Source organism: Anoplophora glabripennis, unplaced genomic scaffold (assembly GCF_000390285.2).
Source record: "Anoplophora glabripennis isolate ALB-LARVAE unplaced genomic scaffold, Agla_2.0 scaffold262, whole genome shotgun sequence".
NCBI classification, from domain to species: domain Eukaryota; kingdom Metazoa; phylum Arthropoda; class Insecta; order Coleoptera; family Cerambycidae; genus Anoplophora; species Anoplophora glabripennis.
Window position 1 is genome coordinate 283931 of NW_019416428.1, and position 22227 is coordinate 306157.

The following is a 22227-nucleotide window of genomic DNA, read 5'->3' on the forward strand; positions in this document are numbered from 1 at the left end:
TGTAACAGATTTCAACTTATAAAAGTCTTGTATTTGAGTATAGCTTCATATAACAAATATTTATTTTGACTACATTGGAAAGAGATAAAGAATAAGAGATTTCGGCTTTTTAAAATCCTTAACAAACCATATTTAGGTAGGTTTCGTTGAAAGAATTAAATATTTAGCCGATAATTGATAATAAATAAATTACTTAATTTAGTACCACAACAAACACTAAAAATCAAAATAACTCGGAAACGCACAGGAATTTCGAGACAGAAGAATGGACATCATTTTTTTAAAACTATATGTAGATAATGAAAATAACAGTTTTTTTTTTAGTCATTGGCGTAGAAGTTCTGTTTAAGAAAGGAGTTCAGCACCCCCTCCACTCCGCCACTGTGCAAGTTTTTGAACATTTTTATCGCTTTTTTTATGTCTCTTAATTAATGGGCATTATCTCCCAAACATGAAAAAAATCTAAGCATTCGTTTATAAGTTATAATGAATATTCGAGAAAAAAAAAATATATTCAACACCCCGTATCTCGGAAACGAAGCCTTCTACGACATATTTTTATAGGAACTTTTCTTTTTAAAACATGTGTTCTATCTCCTGTTAAAATTTGTCTACAAAAAACTGATTCACCCTGCATATTCTTTAAGACATATTTTTTAAGCTTTTTTAAAATAACGTGCAGTTATTATTTTGAAAAACATTATTTTGGGGATTGCTTAAATTTTTATGACCTGTAACTCTTTTAGATGTTACTAACGTGTAGTCGATATTTCGATTCCTTACCAAGGCGATTCAAAATCTCCATACAGAATTTAGTAATGATAATACTCAACGGTCAAATTTCTTGCAAAACCACTCCAATTATTTCAAAGGATGGATTTCATGTTTTGAATGGCAGAAATTTGTTTATTTTGAATAATTGGTATTAAATTGAGCTTGTAATGAGCATTAAAGCATCAAATTGAACTGAGTACTGGTTAATTATCCCCCCCTGATCAATGATTTTATCTCTTAGGATCTTGCGACAGAAAAGTTTGGAACTGGTTTGATCTAGGGTCGTGTATATACACATTGACCAGAAAATCCATCCCGGTTAATGGACTGCAAGATATCAGAGTTGACGAACGATATTACCTCATAGAGGCTATGCTGTGGTCTTGCAGTGATCTCCACCTTGGGATCTCACTTTTGGCTCCAAATTTTCCATCTCTTGAGGTGGTGTATCTTTATGCTGTCAATTTTCAATGTATTTGACAAACTGATTCCGCAAAGTATAGAACTGAGTCGATCTGCAACCAGCATCAGCCTTGGTCAGAGTCATCTACTGTGACTCTTGTCGTTAAGAGCGCTTAGGTGCACCCGGGACAGATTCATCGAAGATATCCGAAACCGACATAAAAATTTCGATTTCCACTTAACATATTTGGCTTCATATGGATGGCCGGTTAGATGTCCTTAAATATAGGCAACTAGTATTGCCGGAACTTTCCTCGTTTAGATGGTTTGCAGACCGTTTTAGATCAGATTCAAAAACTCATTGGAAATCGAATTTGCTCGGGACTAGGTATCTAACATTCTCCTAATTCTGAGATCAGGAGTTAACTTAGTCCAAATTTTAAATGAAATTCAGTTCAAATCTTAACTTCTTCTCGTAAAGATCTTAGGAATTGTTACTCGTTTTTTATTTTTTTAAATAAATATACTAATGTAATTTTTTAATGAATTAAATAAAATATGGTTTGTATCGTTTTTCAAGTAAATTGTTTTTTTTTTCAGATAATGGACCGTGTTTGGGATGGAGAGAATCATATGCTAAACCTTACCAGTGGCTGAGCTATAATGAAGCTCTCCTGAGAGCTAAAAACTTTGGATCGGGACTTGTGGCTCAAGGGTTACCTCCAGGCGCGACTACGATAATTGGAATCTATGCTCAGAATTGCCCAGAATGGATACTTACGGAACAAGCCGCGTACTGCTACAGTATGGTATTAGTACCTTTGTACGACACCCTTGGTCCTGACGCATGTGCCTTCATTATTAAACAAGGTACAAATTACTTATGTGAATGCTGAATGCTTTGAAAAGTTCGTTAAATATGAAATACTTACTGATTATCTCGGACAAGATTGATTGATTGATTCTTTCGGTTGTTATTACAAAAAATTAAAGTTACAATAAAGCGTGGGACCCATATCATTTTTATGGAATAATTTCTATGCTTACATTGTCACATCGTGATCAAAAACTTTCAAACGAAACTTGCAAAACAGTAGAGGTAGTTTACACTGATATTTGGAACACATTTTTTTCATAATCAACTTATGGATACAGTCAGATGTTTCTTTTATTTTTCAATATCTATTTAAATTTTGATTTCATTCAATCATTTCATTTTTTAAACTTAATAGCACTGTAACTTTAAGAAAATCTAAGAGTACTGTTCGATTCAATTATTATTTTAGTGTTCAAAGTAGGATTGCCAGGAGATTAAATTCGTGAAGCATATAATCCTTCAGGTTCTAAACTTATTCAGTACAATAATAAGAACAGGTGAAGGTGATTTTCACGTTGTAACGCCTTTGCCTTTGAGGTGAAAAATATTTATCGTATCCATATTACACGGTGGAGTAGCCTGGGGTTCAATGAAGTACACACGTAAAATAAACTAATTTGTATTCAACTCAAGATCTATCGTATTTAATATAAAATCAAACCAATTATTTCTCACTTATATGAGACTTAAATGAACTGATAGGAGCACCTAATGTGTACAGACGATGGAATCAGGAGCATTTTCACCTGTTACTGACTACAGGGGGTAGAGACGGTCTCTGCCTGACTTAATCACCAACATCAAAGGTAAACATGACAAGACTGGGATAGTCTCTGCCTTGCAAAGCCATAGTAAAGATAGAGGTGCCGAATTAAAACTTAGCACTTAGCAGGAGTGAAGACCAGTGCTAAAGTAGGAGAGGGCCTATCTAAGAGGCGTAGCTTATACCCTTACAAACTGGTACTAAATACTGGAGTTTAGAGTCGGCGGTCACAGATTTATACCCGTGTAGCCTAATGAGCTCATATACAAACAGTGAGGAAATATGTAACCTGTCACTTTTTCAAAAAATTTATGTTTGCTTCCACTGACTAACACAATACAAGTGTTAATTCACTTAGGTGCAATGTGTATAACGTTTTTGTTTCTTTTTTTTTTCTTCTTAGTGTTAATTTTAATATACTGTAATTGTTTTATCTGTTTTCTAAAAGTAGGCCTAACACCTAAGATACAACGTTAAATAAGATTTAACAAGTATTATTTTTTTATACTTAGGTTCCTACATGATTGACGTGTAAAAAGTTATGTATGTGTATGTGTTTTAAAGTTAGCCACATTAAACATTAAACTGACTGTCTTAGGGATCTCTTAACATTAGCGAAAAAATAATTTTCACTAAGTAACCCTTTTGATTTTCATTTTTCACTGATCTTATTCATTCCCTAGTTAAGTAAATCTTACATATTCTTTACCTAGGGGCGTTTATGGCCAACAAACCGTTTCTTACAACCGGCACTTTGATCCATTTTAATTATTATTACATTTTAAAATTTTCCGATTGTATTTTTTTAATTTATAAATTATAGCCACGGAATTGGCGCCCCGCGTGTACGCTTATTCTGTGGCATTTCTAACGACGGTTGAATCAAGTACTACGTACGTCCGTTTACACCCACTAAAAAAAGCATTTCCCTATAAGTATTATAAGATTTATAAGTGCAATAGACAGTGTGCATCTATAATTTCGACTGCGAAGTTATAGCAAATTATATGTACTCTCACAGAGAAGTTTCCTAAGTGTTGATAATGCAAGAAGCAACTGCTCTATGGTCAACATGCCCCAGCTAGCATTGAATTATACTACACCATCAATATAGTAAATATCTTATATACATACACATATATATGTATATGTACTTATATACATCTTATATACATACTTTATAGTAAATAGCTAGTAATAAATAACTATCCAAAATTAAAACTAAAATCAAATACAATTAATATAGTTAGAAACACTTACCTGACATATTGAAATTGTTAAATAATGTAATCATTATGTTGACGATTCGTTTTTTTTTGTATGTGAGGCTAAGGTGTCATACAGTAAACAACATGATCCCTGACATTTTCTAGTGTCTTTTTTAAATTTGTGGTGGAAATAACATAGTAAATCATTTGAATTTGACTTATGAAATCTATTAGGTGATTTAGTGCGAGATCTATGCCTAAATTTGCATAAATTACAAGTATATGTGTTGGGTATTGAGACCTTATTAAATAAAGAAAATCGGTTTTGTAAAGCTGAGACTTGATTTTCTAATATTGATTGTTTTTGTGACAATGTTTGTAAAATATTAGAAATTAGATTATCTGTTTTATGGACAACCTTATTTATAATTTCGTAATGGATAACTTTCCCAAATTTTGTCGGCTAAATCTACAATTTCATTGACACTTTCCTTACCCGATGCTGTAATTGCAACTAAAACTGGTTTCGGTAAACGCCTTTTCCACAGTTTTAATAGAAGATTTTGGCTGACGACTTGTGAACCTCCTACAACGTTCATCCTGTCTCTGAAAAACTCTGATGGCTTCCTATCGCCCAATTCTGATTCACTGAGAAGTTCATCTAAACGTTTTTCTTCACTCGCTGTTAATCTGTTAATAATTATATCTTTAATGGTTTGATATAAATTTTGTTGCGGTGGCTTAGCTATAATATCATATACATTAGTTACTACTTCTAATGGTAAACTAGATATTACATAATTGAATTTTGTTTTGTCGCCTGTAATTTTTTGTAAATTTAATTGTGCCTCCATTTGCGTAAACCAAATTTCTGGCTTTGAAATCCAAAATGGTGGCAATTTGAAAGAAAATATTTAATTACTATTGTTAATGTCATTGTCATTTTCAATAGTATTATTCTGAATTGAATTTGAAGTCATTTAGCAATTATTATATCGAAATATAAAATTTTATGTTACTGATAATGTAGGGAGAGAGTAACTGAGTAAGTGTCTTACCGTTGGTCGATTCAAACTATATATATTTTTATTTTTAAATTGCTGCAATCTTGAATTTCTTCTTTGCTATTTTCAAACTGCTTTTGTTTGTCCTGAAAACCGATGATGATTTCGTGTTCCTCTTTGTCGGGCGTTTTGCTTCTGGTGAGGTTCCTCTTGGCGTTCCTCTTCGGCCACGTGGAATGTATCACGTCGGATGTATTATATGAGGCAGGTTGAACGGAACACGACGGGCAAGCTGAATGGATCCCGTCGGGCAGGCTGGAAGTATCACGTCGGGGTCACCAATTTTATGTTTACGATGTACTTTTATCGCAACATAAATAATATATTTTAAATTCTTGCTGATATAAATGAATTCGAAAGGGATGAGGCTCCAAAATATTTTTATGTTTTATTTTTCTGCTAATACAAAATCTTGTTTTTTTGTCAATAATTTTCCTTAGCTACCACAGACCCTAGCTGATCTGATAAAAATAAATAAATCTTATATACAAAGATAAGTAATAAGACCATCACTACAGCTAATAAGACAATCACTACAATCATTCAAAGAAATATCTAGCAACCCATTTTGCAATAGTATTACGTAACGGTTCCCAACAGTGGATCAAGCTAGTAAGTCAGTACTTTAGGTATGCCATAGACCTTCGATATAATGCTGCATTTTACCTGCCCTTGTAAATGTTTGTACCTTTGGCAGTTGGCATATTTCCGCACAGATAGTTCTTCAGTGCTCGAGCGATAATCAAGAGAAGGTATGAACTCAAAATTCTCTAAAATTTTACATTGACATATTCAAGTTCTAATAAATCACCCTCTATATTCTCAGTTGGTTAAATTTAAACAGCTTTGTTTAGAAGCAAAATGGATACTAGATTCTGGATGATTAGTAGAAGCAAATAATTGAGTAAAACAAAAATAAATGCATAACGTGGCATTATTTTATCGATTATCAAAAAAAAATTGTCATCTAAATAGTGGGGATTTCTCTTGCTTACTTTATTTACTTTATCAAAATCATGATTATTACGTAAAATGCACTAAATCCATTTGATTTAAATATTTAAATTTAAATAAATATTAAAATATTTATTTTTTAAATTTTAATTAGGATTAAATAATTATTTCTATCAATTTTTTTCTAGCTGAAATAACCGTAGTGGTATGTGAAGACGACAATAAATGCAATTTGATGCTAGAAAAGTCTCCTAGATGTTTAAAGAAATTAATAGTCATCAAAGACCTTAGAGTCTCAACTAAGCAAAAGGCAAAAAATATGGGAGTAGAAATTGTTAGATTTTCTGATGTAGAGTCGCTAGGTTCCAAGAAAAGCCACCCAGAAGTAGTAAGTACGATATATGTAACTGTCATTATTTGGACCACTAAAAGAACCGTAGGAATATATTTTGAAGATCTCAAGTCTATTTCCATATAAAAAAAATAGATATAAAAATAAATATATAAATTTCATATTTTCATTTTACCTTACTTATTAAAGTTATAAAAATCCCATTTATATTTGATTTATTCTAGAATTTATCAATGACAATATAAATGTTGTTTTCGATGTAACGAGCGTTCAAATAAAAACGTGGTCGAAGTTGGCTCTGACACATTGGACGTAGGGCGTAGCTTATAGCGACCAACTTAACCTCATTTCTCAACGAGCTGTATAGCAGCTGTCAGTTTCAATAACGTTAATGACTATATAACTTTATTTTAAAGAATAATCGTGATAACAATAACAAACAATTAAAGGAGCTGCGGAAAGTGCCCCCCTCCTTGTTATAACACTTAAATGAAACCAGGCTTCATCAGAAAAAAAGGTGATATTATGAAGTTCACCGTAGCTGTTTAAAAACCATTCACAAAATACAGCCCGTCGCGGAAAATCAACTTCATGAAGTTCTTGCTGACAAGTTAAACGATAGGAGAACAAACGCAAATCTTTTTTTAACACTGTGTGGCAGGTACCGACTGATACTCCCACCATTTGTGATAAAACACGTACAGAAGTTCTTGGCGCATTTTCCATTATTTGTTGGACATTTTCTTTTAATTCTTCAGTCCGCTTTTTAGGTCGGCCGCTTCCTTCTTTTCTTGTTACACTGCCCGTTTCACGAAAAACATTAACACAACGCTGAACTGCACTTTGAAAAATTTTGTACTCAACAACGCCGGGAAATTGATTTTGAAATTCTATGAAACATTCCTCAATAGAATACTTCCATATTCCATCAATCTTGCGTCCATTTCTAAAGTAGGACTCTATGATAAACACTTTTTGTTCTTGAGAAAACACCATTTTAAACGCTTTTTAAAACGAAAATATTCAAATTGATAGTGGCGATATAGTGCTTTGACAGATGACGTTTAAGTTCATTTGCTATACGCTACGCCCTACGTCCAAATTTTCAGAACCAACTTGACCACGTTTTTATTTGAACGCTCCTTATAAATGTTGATTATCCATAAGAGTAGATATTGAATAATTACATTTTCTCAGTAAAAACTTCTTGCGATCAATATAATAATATTGTGTATATTTAGCCTCCAAAACCCTCAGATCTTGCAACAATATGTTATACAAGTGGAACGACCGGGAATCCAAAAGGAGTTATGCTGACTCATGAAAATATAGTGGCCTCTACGAGTGCCGTCATTTTACAATTTGGGGATCACAAATTGAAAAGTACTGATGTCATGATATCATTCTTGCCTTTGGCTCATATGTTGGAGAGGTGCTGTGAAGTAAGTAATACTATCCTCCTCTGACGCTTAGGTACATTTCATATTTAGTTTATCCTACAATCATGCAATAAATCACACTTCAATTATTAATTATTATGGATTAAATTATTCTGACTGCAAAAAATTACACTCAAACAACTTTCATCTATTTTTTTTCGATAACTCAAATTTTTGTCCAATATTTTGTACCCTTTAAATAACGCTAACGGGCTGCCCATGGATTAAAGAAATGTATGCCAACATTTTATGGAATGATGATGATCTTACAGTTTTTTTGTTACCTTAAATATTAAATAATTTCACTAATTAGTTCCCATTTGTTTATAGGTACTTCTTTTTGTTTAATATTAACTAATCGTTCCGATTTAAAAATTTAAAAATTTGAAAATATCTTAGAAACCAAGTTTTTAAAAAAATTGCTTATCATAACTTATTGCTTTTGATGTGTTAAATGTGCATTTAACATTTTGGCACTTATTTCTGTGTTATTTTATACTACTTCACGTTCACGTATGGACAAAATGAATTATTTTCTTAGTGCAATAACTATTAAAAGGCGATTGTAGAGAAAATATTTCACGTAACTCATGAAAAAGTGTTGTCAAACTCAACCTTCATGTGACAATTGCAGTGTACCAAAAATACTTAAGTTTTAGCACTATTTACATAAATAACTATTAGATACATGTAATGCTGATTGATGTCATAAAATACTAATAAAATTTTATTTTCCAACGTGTTAATATTGGCTGAGAAATTTGAGAATAAAACATTAATATTACTGTGTTAAAAATAATCTAGTATTTCAATTATTTTGTTTTGTTGTATTTGTTTTGTTTCACGACAGTGGTGACTTAATAATAAAAAATAATAAGAAATCGTATGTTATTTTAATTAAATGTAAGTTGGCCAACTGCAATCATTATTTTGCTGAACTATGAGATTTCTTTATGAAAAAAAAATCAAAGCATAGGTATCTTATCCAGTATAACTTGGGACATAAATATGTTTTTACTTCTGTAGTATCGGTATATCCAGTGTATTTCACATGATTAAGAACATGTTTTTAAATATTTGTTCACATTTTTAAAGACAAACCCAATCTTTAAATTTTTTTGTTTTTTTTCCTCGATCTCTTTCTAACAACATGATTTATTACAAGGGTGATTTAAAAATAATCTTAATAGTAAGTACCACAGTTGGATATGAGTTTAAATCACAAAGTGAAGTGAAGGAGCAAAAAAGTTGTAACAGTATTAGACATTTTCTTCTAGAGAATTAAAAAGTGTCGCTGATTATTCAGTAGCGTGAAACAAAATATTCAACTTTTTTCTTGAAAAATAAAAAACTTATCTTTTCAGAATGCCATGTACTCCGTGGGTGGAGGGGTTGGCTTTTATCTGGGCGAAATAAGGAGGCTTTCTGATGACATGAAAGCCTTAAAACCAACAGTAACTCCAGCTGTTCCTAGGCTTCTTAACAGGATATATGATAAAGTGCAAGCTGAAATCAATGGAAGTTGTGTCAAGAAAATGCTGTACAACATGGCCATTAGTGCAAAAGAAAAAGAAATAAAAAGGTGAGTACTATATGTATATATAAAGAGTGTGCCAATATCTCCGAAATGAAGAAATGTATGAAACTGGGGTTGTTAGGTCCCTCGAATAGCTTCAAATTGCAGTTAAAATTGATAGTTTAAATCTTTCTGTATAGATGGCATAGCAATACTAAAAAATTTGTTGATTCCTGGATGGTGGAAATGTGGTCCATCTGAAACATCGTTAAATTTTGAGTAATTTTTGTAATATAAAGTTTTTCCCAATATTTACTTGTTTTCGAGACATGTCGACTTCAATATGCAATGTAGGTATGATGGAACAGGAAAATCTGTTATTTTATTTAAATCACACTGAGACAAAATATTCTTTTAAAATATTGTTATAATGGCTTTATTCACACCACATGATCAACTACAGAAAAAAAAATTGTACAATGGTAAATCTTATAACTAGTATATACTTCACGGTCGAAATTATAGAGAGTGACTAAGACATAATATAAAAACACTATTACCATAATGTGTATAAAATATAAAATGATTTTTATACGGTTCAATATTATTTATCTTTGTGCCGCTCGCTACGCACATCGATAGAATCTATAATCGTCTAGAGACCGAGTTACAGTGAACGTCGATCTATATTCTATCTCTGTCTTTTGCACTTGGTAGGGTATAGGGAAATGCTTTTTTAGTGGGTGTAAACGGACTTGATTTAACCCGTCCTGAGAAACGTCATAGCATAAGCGTAGACGAGGGGTCTAATTCCATGGCTATAATAAATTTATAAATTAAAAAAACACAATTGGGACGTTATAAAATGCTGTAATAATTAAAATGGATCAAAGTGCCTGTTATAGCAAACCGTAAAAAAATATTGGATGTTATGTTTTATTATCTTTTTTCATTATTTTCTATATCTTGTTGCCTTTTACGCAGACATGCCAATGGATTTTCGTTCCCGACAAGCTTCATCCCCCTTACTAGTCCAAAAGCTAGCGATGAATCACTCTCTATAATTTCGACCGCGGAGTATAGGTAAATTGAAAGATGAAAGCTGATAAATCTGTAACTTTTGGAAAAGTAATATATGTGTCATCTGTTTACATGTTTTATTTTAAACAAATGACATGAGCCACCTATGACTGAATATTTTAATATTTGATAAAATACAGTTCGTCTCTGCCCCTCATCAGAGGGTGCCATTTAAAGTTTAAGTGCATCCTACCCTCAGGGCTCGAATTGATTTTGCTTACCTTAGTTATTAAATGCAAAAAAAATTACATTATTATTTATTATTTTTCAAATAGGTACCTATAATAATCTGTAAACACTATCTAGATATTTATATTCGATTATGTAATAAAAAAACAAAATAATAAAACGCTTAAAATTTAATTAAATAGAGAAGATGAAATCATTGGAAAGATTTTTTATTTTTACTGATAATGAAAAAAAAAACTAAATAGAAACTTGTATTAACTATGTCAACATTTTAAAAATTTGAACAAATATACAGCTACCTACATTATGTAAAAGCGCAGTGGGGCCCTTTTTTTTTAAGGCGTAGATCAAAATTTCCATAACATCGATGGTGTTTGTAAATTGTCACATCACGGTAATTTCATTAATTCTGCAAAATAACTTTAAATACATTAATTTTGAAGAAAAAAGAAATAAAACATTTCTCTAACTCTATCCATTTTTCATATGTAGGAACAAAAAAATTCAATTTTCAACTGTTAATATAGATATCTCTAAAACAGTTAAACATATAAATAGAAAATCTTGGCATAGAGTAATTCTAAACTTTAAAATCATTTTAGAGGTATCATAAGAAATAACAGTTTCTGGGACTTGGTGGTATTTAGAAAAGTCCAAGAAGGAATGGGAGGAAAATTGAGATTAATGCTGGTAGGATCTGCACCATTGGCAGAAAACGTACTAACATTCGTCAGATGTGCTTTAGGCTGTTTGGTAAGTTTCATTTAGTGAATAAACATTTGAAAAATATCTACTCTTACAATTTCTTTTGCTATCAGAAATAAAAAACAAAATCTAGCTCATGTAGTTATTTTATAAAGGATATGAAAACATTTATTTGTATAACCCATATTACAAGAGTAAAAGACTTTTATTTAAGTCATCAGAATATTTTCACATACATATTTATAGCCTCTATATACACACAACAGTCACGGAATATAAAGCCATTTTATCAAGGCGACAATCAATATCACTTACAAAATAAAGTACCACTTCTTCCTAACAATATTCTTATACCATTTAGAAAATTTCCTATAAGCTGTTATAAACAGAAAAATGCACATTTAAAGCAGTTTCTAGTATCGTAAAAGTCATATTTTAGTTTAGGGAGGGATAGTTGAAATTGTTTTTTCTTAGTTGTAGTTATGAAATTTCATATAAGTCTCCCACTTTTTGGGGTCTGTGAATTTGCAAATGTGATTTAAATACTATTACAAGTATGTTATCGGCTGTAATACTTATTTATTGAAAAACTTAACGAAACGGAATGTCCTAGGTTGTAGAAGGATATGGCCAAACAGAGTGCACGGCGCCCATTACTTTGACTATTCAAGGAGATCATGTCCCTGGTCATGTAGGACCTCCAGTTGCTTGCTGTTGTGTCAAGCTTGTCGACGTGCCTGAAATGGAATATTGGGCCAAAAATAATCAAGGGGAAGTGTGTGTTAAAGGAACTAACGTTTTCCAAGGTTACTATAAGGATCCTGAAAAGACGGAAGAGGTCATCGATGAACAAGGTTGGCACCATACAGGAGATGTTGGAACGTGGATGTCTGTAAGTTTTAAGATTTTAATTTGACTTGGTATACATACTTAATAAAAAGATCTATCATTATTTTTTTAACAGTGGAATAAATTTTAAATATTTCTAATGCCTTTCATTACACAAAACCTATGCAGAAATTCTCGAATAATTGTTAAATATAGTGTCATCATCAAATATTAAAAATAAAAAATAGGAGGTGTGTTCTTTCGCATTTCTGATATAGTTTTCTACACAACATATATTTCATTAATTTGTACACTGTACAAGTACTCACTTGTACCTTTGCTCATTAGGCTCAGGATTTAACAATTTCATATTAATTTTGAGAATAGAGAGCTTATTAATTATTGTCTTTTCAATTTAATTATGCTTACAAAATGAAAATTAACCAGCTAGGGACAGACATCCCTAAATCCTTATTACAGGTATATTTAGTAATTTATTGCAATTTCTTTTAGAATGGTACGCTAAAAATTATTGACAGAAAAAAGCATATATTTAAGTTGTCCCAAGGTGAATACATTGTACCAGAGAAAATTGAAAATGTCTACATTCGGTCTCAATATGTCAGTCAAGTTTTCGTGCATGGAGAATCATTGAAAGTAAGCTACATCTTTCATATTTAAAATACATTATTTGTTAACATAATAAGTATGTGTTTCACATATAAACTGACTTTTTAATTTTTTAGTCATGCATTATAGCGATAGTAGTTCCCGATGTAGATGTTATCAAATGTTGGGCACAAGAATATGGAATTCCAGGTACTTTTAGTGTCCTTTGTAATAATGCTGAAGTTAAACAACTCATTATGGATGATATGATCTCTTGGGGAAAAGAAGCTGGACTGAGATCATTCGAACAAGTAAGTTTTTCCTGTTAAATTTAAAAACATACATGCTGTTATATTTGAAAACCACACGGCAAAAACGATGAAAGTCACTAATTTTGAAGTTTAAAACGGAATTCAAATTTAATTCATAATTTTTGTCAAAGGGTAATTATTATTTATCAGTAAACGGTAAAAGTATCCCTATGATTTTTCTACTTTTTTACACACATTTTTTTGATACTAATATCCTTATTATTCCGTTAAAATTGACTTTCGGCGTTTTTTTCATGTAGTCTTCATTTACAATACCTGTAAAAAAATGAAATAATTTCGTTGATTTTAAAAACTTTTATATTAACATATGGTTTGTAGAATTTTAATAAAAAAAATAATTTGTAAACTGGCAGAGAAAAAAGATTTAAACACTTGATCTGAAAAAGAACAACGCTACTGCACAATGGCTACTTATAGTTGGGCCGGCAATTTTTTACATACACGTCATTAAGCATAATTGTACAAACTAAGTTATAAAACGAATTCAAATGACTAAATGTCTTCATAAATTACTGTTCTTTTAAGAAATAATAATTATTCACATTTGTATAATAAAAATTTGTTTTGTAATTTTTTGCATCATAACAACACTTTAAAATTGTATTGAAAATTTATTTGAAAATTAATAAAGAATCTTTGACAGAACAGACATAACTTCAATTATTATAGTTCTTTTGATATGTGCATGATAGTCAGAAAATGATTTTCAAGTGGCTGATTTGTTGTGACAGTTTAGATAAGAAATATATATTTTTGAGACCTGAGATAATGCACGAAAATCTACCAACTACTGCACAAAATACTAATCTGACAGGTTGACAGGTGACAGCACAGAGGACGGTAGCAAAAGTTGCAGGAAACGACGATATGTCTGTCTCTTCTTCATTCATCATACACAATAATTACTAACCATCGTCCGCACAACATGAATGTGCACAGCACAGCCCAACTATACAATCCACTTTCTTTCATTCAAGCTTCAATTTTTTTGGTGTTATTTAATATTAACTTTAACATCCTGTAATTTGAAAAAGTGGTGCCTAAATGAAAATGGCTTAAGAGACCTCCATTTCTACTTAACTCTATTTAAAGGTATTAAACTAAATCAAACAAATTCAAAAAAATAATTTTCAAGTAAAATCAGAAAATGTTCTACGATACCAGATATTTAGTTATAGAAACATGCGCATAGCTAGGATTTTTGCTAGGGGCGGGTCAGAGCAGCAAGCTGTATGGAGGACTCTAAAAAAAAAAGAAATGCACGTACTTCGTATTGGATTGGAATGCTAATACTTAGTAAACAGTAATAACAAATAATTATCCAAAATGAATACAAAAACTCATTCCTGATGTATTGAAATCGTTAAATAATGCTATCATTCAAAGAAATGTCCTGTATTCTTGCTATCACTTTTGACAAAGCTTAATTACGTAAAAAATATGAAACACTTTTTACATCAAGCCTGATAAGAATTTGTCTTAATAATTTTTTTAATTTGTTTGAATTAGATTAATTAATACCTTTAAAATATAATAGAAACATATGAGAATAATAAAATTTGGTTTTTGAAAAAAAAGTACTTATTTACACCCGAAGAATTCGTGGTTAACGGCTTAACCCACTTTTTTATAGCACCTCGTATATCTAACCTGCAGAAATATTATATATGAACAAAATATTCTAATTCTAAAAATGTTTTATTAACGAAAAGGTTATGTACCTAGGTGAAGACGTTGCAATTTGAGAAAAATAAAATTAGACTTAACTTACATAATTGTGTTTCAGGTTAAAGATATATACTTACATCCAGACAACTTCAGTATTCAGAATGGCCTTTTGACTCCAACAATGAAATCGAAACGTCCACAACTTAAAGCTTACTTTAAGCCGCAACTAGATGATATGTACAGCAGACTTACGTAGGTGATGTCAAGGAATAATTATTTAGATAACAAAACTAGATTTTAAAGCACCAATTCTTGCGGAATTTCTAAAAGTAAACGTAGAACAGAAGACTTTTTAAAAACTTATAGCAATATATAAAGTTAATAAAATAATTGCATATCTCAAATATTTCCATTATACTGGTAATTTGGTTCTTTATATTATTTATAGCAAAATAGGTATAGCAGACTGTTAATAACAAAGGGGCTTCTTCTATAAATAAATAGTGTTTCAAAACTAAATATAGACCTACTGCATTAGTAGACAATCAAAATTTTCTTTCAGGAATTCAATTATTCAAAAGTCCCGAAATAAAATATAATTCTGCTCAAAACATATTTAGGTAAAAATAAATTCTGAACTAAGCTGTTGTAATTAAGGCAATATATACGTTACATCATATATTTTTTTTATAAGTACATAATCAGTTTTAACACATTTAATAAATGGCCCAATTTGTATATCCGGTAATTTGCTTTAATAAGTAATTTTTGCGGCAGATGCCTTTAAAATTTGTCGAAATTAAATCCAAAGATTTTCTTAGTCCTAAGTTTTTTTTATTATATATTACTATTTCACTTATATATGTATTCTGTGCACATGCAGAAAAAATAAAATATATAAAATATATACATTTTATTGATGGTTAAAAATTTCTCAAATTTTTTTCTGAAATTTATAATTGTGTGTACATTTTATATATCTTATGTAAGTATCTTGCCTTTAATATATAAGATTAGTAAAAATATGTGTTGGAAGTACTTATTTCCCTTGTTGATAATGTTTGTCACATATTTTATTTAATGTATTTATTATATATTTATGTTAATGCAAATTGTCTTTAAAATAAATATTTTGCTAAATTATGATATATCTCCTTTATACAACCTGCAAATTATTAATTCACTGAAAGGTAGGCATAGCATACATAGTTGAGCCAAGACAGACAGCTAGTTCCTTCAGTACAAAAAATGCCACACTTCGCTTCTGCAGTTTACTGAGACAAGATAATTGGGGGGTGAGCTTATTGGAAAAGAGCTTCCATGAACTACAATGAAAACTAATAGGGCTCTTAGGTGATTGCAGTACAATAAAAAATATATAAAAGTCTTACCGAGCACCAAAGCAAGGACCTAACAAATTATACAAACAATAATTATAGTAGCACATTCAAAAAATCTCTAATGTTGCTAAATATGGTTATCATGACAATGGTCCTGGCCCTGGAGTAAGAAAAAACATTTGTTAGCCTGAAGAAATGGTGCCAAAAAATATATGTAGTGTATCTTTATGTATTGTTCGCTGCCTACTCAAAGGCTTAATAATACATATTTAAATTTTGCTCATAGGTTAGATCATAGTATCATTTATTACGTTTCCTAGAAAAGTTAATTTACATATTAATGCCATTTTAATTATTTAGGGTGTCCTCGTGAGACAGATTCTTCCATAGTTCAAGACATATCAATAACACGTTTCAAATAAAAATTTCACAAAATCAACTTCTTTACATTTTAAAATTATTTTCGAATATCCTAGTTGAATTTTAGGTCAACTTTAATAAATAAATATATAGGGTCTAAATTGTACCATTTTGTTCTTTAACCTTTTTTCAAATACCACTTACAGCATACTTGAATATAGAAAAATATCGACTAAATATGATAAGATGAGGCTTTCAATATCTGTTCAACCACGAAATACCTATCTAATAAATTTCAAATAAAAAAAAATAGGCGTCAAAGGTGGCACAAAATTTAGTTTTTCTCTACAAGACATATTTTTAGTTTAAAGATAATTTAAATTAATTCTAAAAGTTTCCCTATTGAATACATGAAGCCATCCAGGGTGTCCCAGAATAACATGTACAACGGAAGACCACAGATCCGTGGACTCAAAATAGGCAGATTTATGCTAATTCACCTATATTCAATGCTATATTATATTTGATAGGTGATACCATTTGGAAGTTTTTATGCCTCTTATAGAATTTTGATTAAATGGGTACAAAAAAATATTTTTTAAATGTATACATTATCTTGCCACCCATATTACAATACTTAACAAAGTGTTTTTAGGCTCTAATTTTGTAGACTGACTGTAATTTCAGTTTAATCTTGTTTGGGATAGCATTATTATTGGCCCCGTTATTCAACCCAATAGACTAAATGGGGAATTTTATTTAGAATTTTTGCAAAACCCGAGTTATTGCAAGATGTGCCATTATTACTCAGAGCTAACATGTGGTTTATGCATGATAGCGTTTCACCACATTTCACTGTAAATGTCTGTTGGTATCTGAACCAAAGATCCCCTCATCGATGGATCGGTAGAAGAGATAATTTCCTGTTAACTGGCCTGTACGTTCACCAGATTTAACACCTTGTGACTATTATCTTTAGGGCACTCTGATAACAACAGTGCATGATTCCACATCTAACACTGGACTGAGTTGTGGAGGCATATCCAAAATGCACTAAATGTTTTAAAAAATAGCCCTTAAGAATTGCGAAGTATTTCCTTTAATACGTTGACTGCGGTACATACTTCGGGGGGTATGTACTCATTATAAAATATATGCGAATCTCAATAATCACATTTTTACTGTATCTTGTGGAAGTTGCAGAATCTGTACTTTTTAGAAATGATTTTTCTATTATTTTCGTTTCAAAACTCTTTGCGAATATATATCCCCAGGGATATGTACCGCACACAGAAGAAGTTTTGTTACATATCCCCGAAGATATGTATCGCAGTCACGGACAAAGTACGTTGAGATTATCTCGCAGTCAACGTGTTAAATTTCTTCGCCAAATTAACCTTTGTTGTAGAAACAATGGTGGTCATTTTGAACAGTTTTTATAATAAGTTTTATTAAATTTAAATAATCACAACTTTTGTTACTATTATCTCCAGCATTTTTTATTGTACTTCCAAAAGCCAAAGGCTTGTGCGGAAGGGGGCTACACTTGAAAAAACGCGGACAAACACCCATTATCCATCGACATTGCCAGTGCCGACACCGGGAATCGAACCCAGACCAGAGTAGGAAGCCTAGCCGAGAAATGCTTGTCACCGCACTCTCGACCGACTGCGCTACCGTGGCGATTAAGGACACCCTGTATATACCATAGAAATAACCCAGCAATTAATAATTATCTAAAATAAAAAGTAATTTATACAGATGTGAAATCATTAAATAAATTATAACATCATCTTTGACAAGGCCAATATATAGAGGTTTTGTTTGTGACCAAAATACTAGTAGCAAATGGACTGTGCCTTCATATAAAAGACAGTCTGTAGTCTGTAGATATATGCTTATATGTTTCCTACTCCAATTTACCATTAAACATTTTTTTCTACAAAACAATCGGAAGAACTTTAAACTCAATAAAAATAAGAAATCAAAAAATACCACACAGATCGCAATGTTTATGAACCAAAATTTTCGTAACAACCAGTACTTTTAACACTAGTGTTAAAAGTAACTTACTTTTAACACGCGTGTCAAAAAATGACATTTTTAACATCAAAAATGACAATTAAAAAGCCCACTTTTAACACTAGTGTTAAAAGTAACTTACTTTTAACACGCGTGTCAAAAAATGACATTTTTAACATCAAAAATGACAATTAAAAAGCGCACTTTTAACAGTTTTGTAGAAAAAATAGTGTATGATATACGTGTTAAAAGTGATTTTATTTTGTTCGTGAAATTAAAAAACTCGCTACGCTCGTTTTTTAAGCATCTTCACTCACAAAATAAAATGCCACTTTTAACACTTGTATCATAAATAACTATTATGCAAAGAAACGCATTTTTTAAGATTTTTGCTTATAAAACGAAGCAGTCTGAATGCTATAAAGAGATAATTTGTAGAGAATCGAAATCCGAATAAAATGAGAGGTCGATCGATCCGATTGGATAAATAGAAACAAAGGAAATCCAAAAAAATCGGAAAAGTTAATGTTTTTTCTTAAATTTCATTATTCCGCCTTTTTTTAAGTTTTAAAGCTGACCCTGTGCACAATCTGTGCACAATAGTAGTGAATTATACAGGGTGATTCATTAACAATGGGAAAGTCAAAAGCTGAATATACTACACATAAAATGGCGACGATTGGCGCAAACATGCCTTATCCGAAAGTTAATAGTTTTGGAAATACAGGGTGTTGAAAGTTAAAATTTTAAATCGTTTTTTTGCGATTATTCTGAAAATATGTAGGTTAGGAACTTGAAAATTTGTGAAACTATATTTTTTTTTTGGCGGCGAATAAGATGCGTGTTGTAATTTCAGCATTGCTCATAGAGGGCGCCACTTACGACCAATTTTACCGAAAATGATCAGTATAACAGTCAGGATTTTCTAATTTCAGATATTGAGCCATTCCGGTACTTTACTAATAGTATTGCGCCCAATATTTTCTTTAATATGTTTACCTCTACGGTACAATAAAAAGTTTTGTAATGTTAGTTGACCTGTTAGCTAGGTATGTTTTAACAACATTAATTCATTGTGGCTCAACAATAACAAACTTCCTAGATGTTTCATTCCTTGAATTAGGAATATTAGGTACAAATGGTACAATAATATCATCTCTCATGTCTAAATCAGCAATAACCATATCTACTGCACAGTTCATCTGTTCTGCAAGCACATGCACCCCAATTACCACAATAGTCTAGAATACTTATAGTTCTTGTAAAAAGATAAACACAAATTAATAATGAAATGTACCTTTTTTTAATAGATACACATCATCAAGAGCTTCAAATATAAATTTGTCAATTTCCTTTTTTGCAAATACACGTGATTTTTTTGTGTTTATAACCATTATTTTTCTGTTGATTTTTTGAGTTTAAAAAATTTTGAAATGTCAATATTTTCTTTTATTGTAGGGGTGGCTTTTAACATGGAATAATTTGCTCGCATCAGTTTATTCTTTGAAATATTCCAATGAAACATTTTCTGTTATTTTAACAGCTTTCTTTTTCCACACCATATTTTTAATTGAGTACATATATCCATTCTTGTACCATCTCTTCAATTTTTCTGACAATCACTACTTACACTAACTGCTGCATCTCTAAGTTCAGGGGGGATACACATTTTCATCTCTAAATCACTATTGATATTTCAGAATATTTGAAAAAAAAGTACAAAATTACTAGGTAATATCGAAATTTAATCAAATCAAATATGGCAATATATCAACGTCAGTAGTAAAAAATTCTATATATACTTCGATTGAGAAGATAGACCTCGCACATTATACAGAGTGTCCCACTAAGAGCGGCTAGGTACGATATAAGGTAAAGTATAGTTTTAGAACTTCGGGAAAAAAATTTTGATCAATAAATCCACCAAGAGAAATCGCTGAAAATAGTTTTCAAGTTCGTAACTCGGCCGCTAGGGGGCGCAATCTTTATAGAATTTTTCTCAGAAATGTTTCCTATTCAGGTATATTATATGGTACAAATAAGGATAGTGGGATTCATTGCGCATAACTTTTGTTATTGACATTTTGTTCTATCTCCCTACAGAAAAGACGGGGGAAGCCCCTAATGTCTCATCAGAAAAATGCATTTTTTAAAGGAGGCTCATCAAAAGCCCATAGTGTTATGCCTCGTTGGAAAGGTTCTTTTCATGCTGTATCTCGTGGTGAATGCGTAATGTCATTGACCTCAATATGTAAACCTGTAGACGGCGTTATTTCAAAATAATGCCGTTTTATGGATTTTTCTCAAAAATTTTAAAAGCAATGCTATAGTTTTCTTTACATAAATGAATTTAGCACAAAAAATGGATGATTATAGAATAAGTTTGAAATTTTTATCGAAAGTGTTGTTTATTTATTGCCGCTATTTATCCAAGTTTAGGTTGTTTTCTTAAAAATGTGAAATAGCAGGATAAAACTTTTTATACTCATAGGTTAGTTTAAAGAGCATAAAAATAGTATATTTTTTTGTTATCAAGTTATTCGCAAATTAGTGAGCAAAAAATAAATAATTATAATTAATTGAGGAACACGATCGCTAACGAGACATTTAATTACCGAAACAAAATGCGTTTATAAAACAACCTACCTACGCAACGAAGGTTAAATTTCTGTATTGAAAATAATGGTATGCATTTCGAGCATTTATAAACATCGTTGCTTTTGCTAAATTGAATTGTTCTAGCGGCCGAGCTATGAACTTGAAAACTATTTCCAGCGATTTCTCTTGATCGATTTATTCATCAAAAATTTTTTCCCGAAGCTTGAGGGTCTAGGGCCTATATTTTTTATAATATTGTACCTCGCTGATTTTAGTAGGACACCCTATATATAAAAATGCTCCGTAAATAATACCTCACTTCTCAACCTAAGTGTTAACTATTTTAAACAGTTTTGCTTTGCTTTTAATGGCTGCGACTTGTTATTTTAAAGTCATCATATTTTGTTGATGTCAATGGAGCCGAAGTGTTGATCGTTGCTAAATGTAATTAAATAATTTCTGTTTTAAAAAAACTATTTTTCTGTTTTATAAAATGTCCTCAATACCCACACAGCACAATGACATTCGTAGGATGTACTGAGGATAACTTCTCAGGATGTATAGGATATCCTCGGATAGGTACACATTCACCTCAGGATGTACCAGGGATATCCAAATGGAACGTCCCGGGATTTGCTCGTAACGTCCTGAGAACATCCGCCTGACTATCAGCAGGAGATTATCAGGTTATCAGTGATCAAATTAGGACGTCCTAGGATTTACTGTGTATGTCCTCAAGACATCAATCGGGCTATTATCAGGTTATCAGTGGATCAAATGAGGACAATGTAGGCTTTACTGTTGATGTCCTCAGGACATTAGCTGGGCTATATACAGCACATTTTTAGTACTTATTGGGCTAATAAAAAAAATTACAGGGTGGTATTAAATATTTCTATAGATCAAATACGTACCTAATTTCCAAAACATTTGCTTGCCATTTCCACTCCATCTAATATTTATTAAAAAAAAATATTGACAAAAAAATGAAAAGGGAAATCTGATCATTTATCTATTCGGTTATAATACGAGATTTGATTTCTTTGAATACCACTGGAATAAAAATTAACAATACAATATTTTGGATCTGTCGATTAGATTCGTCATAAATACGTAAAGGGTAGTTTTAAAATTCTCTTTTCATGAG

General features: G+C 31.2%; 1 protein-coding gene across 9 annotated transcripts in view; it reads left to right on the forward strand.

Moving 5' to 3' along the window:
* Positions 1-15861, forward strand: part of LOC108907237 (long-chain-fatty-acid--CoA ligase 5) — a 205661-nt gene extending 189800 nt beyond the window's left edge. For 6 of the 9 annotated variants that reach the window (XM_018710825.1, XM_018710822.1, XM_018710824.1 and 3 more), the window contains exons 4-12: positions 1777-2046; positions 6231-6430; positions 7636-7836; positions 9198-9415; positions 11221-11371; positions 11937-12215; positions 12665-12808; positions 12898-13071; positions 14879-15859. In XM_018710825.1, the coding sequence (XP_018566341.1) occupies positions 1777-2046; positions 6231-6430; positions 7636-7836; positions 9198-9415; positions 11221-11371; positions 11937-12215; positions 12665-12808; positions 12898-13071; positions 14879-15016 (1775 nt within the window). In that variant the 3' untranslated portion in view covers positions 15017-15859. Of the gene's footprint in view, positions 1-1776; positions 2047-6230; positions 6431-7635; positions 7837-9197; positions 9416-11220; positions 11372-11936; positions 12216-12664; positions 12809-12897; positions 13072-14878 lie in introns of all 9 variants that reach the window. The other 3 variants (XM_018710820.2, XM_018710818.2, XM_018710821.2) reach the window with 2 other exon arrangements.
* The last annotated feature ends 6366 nt before the right edge of the window (positions 15862-22227 follow it).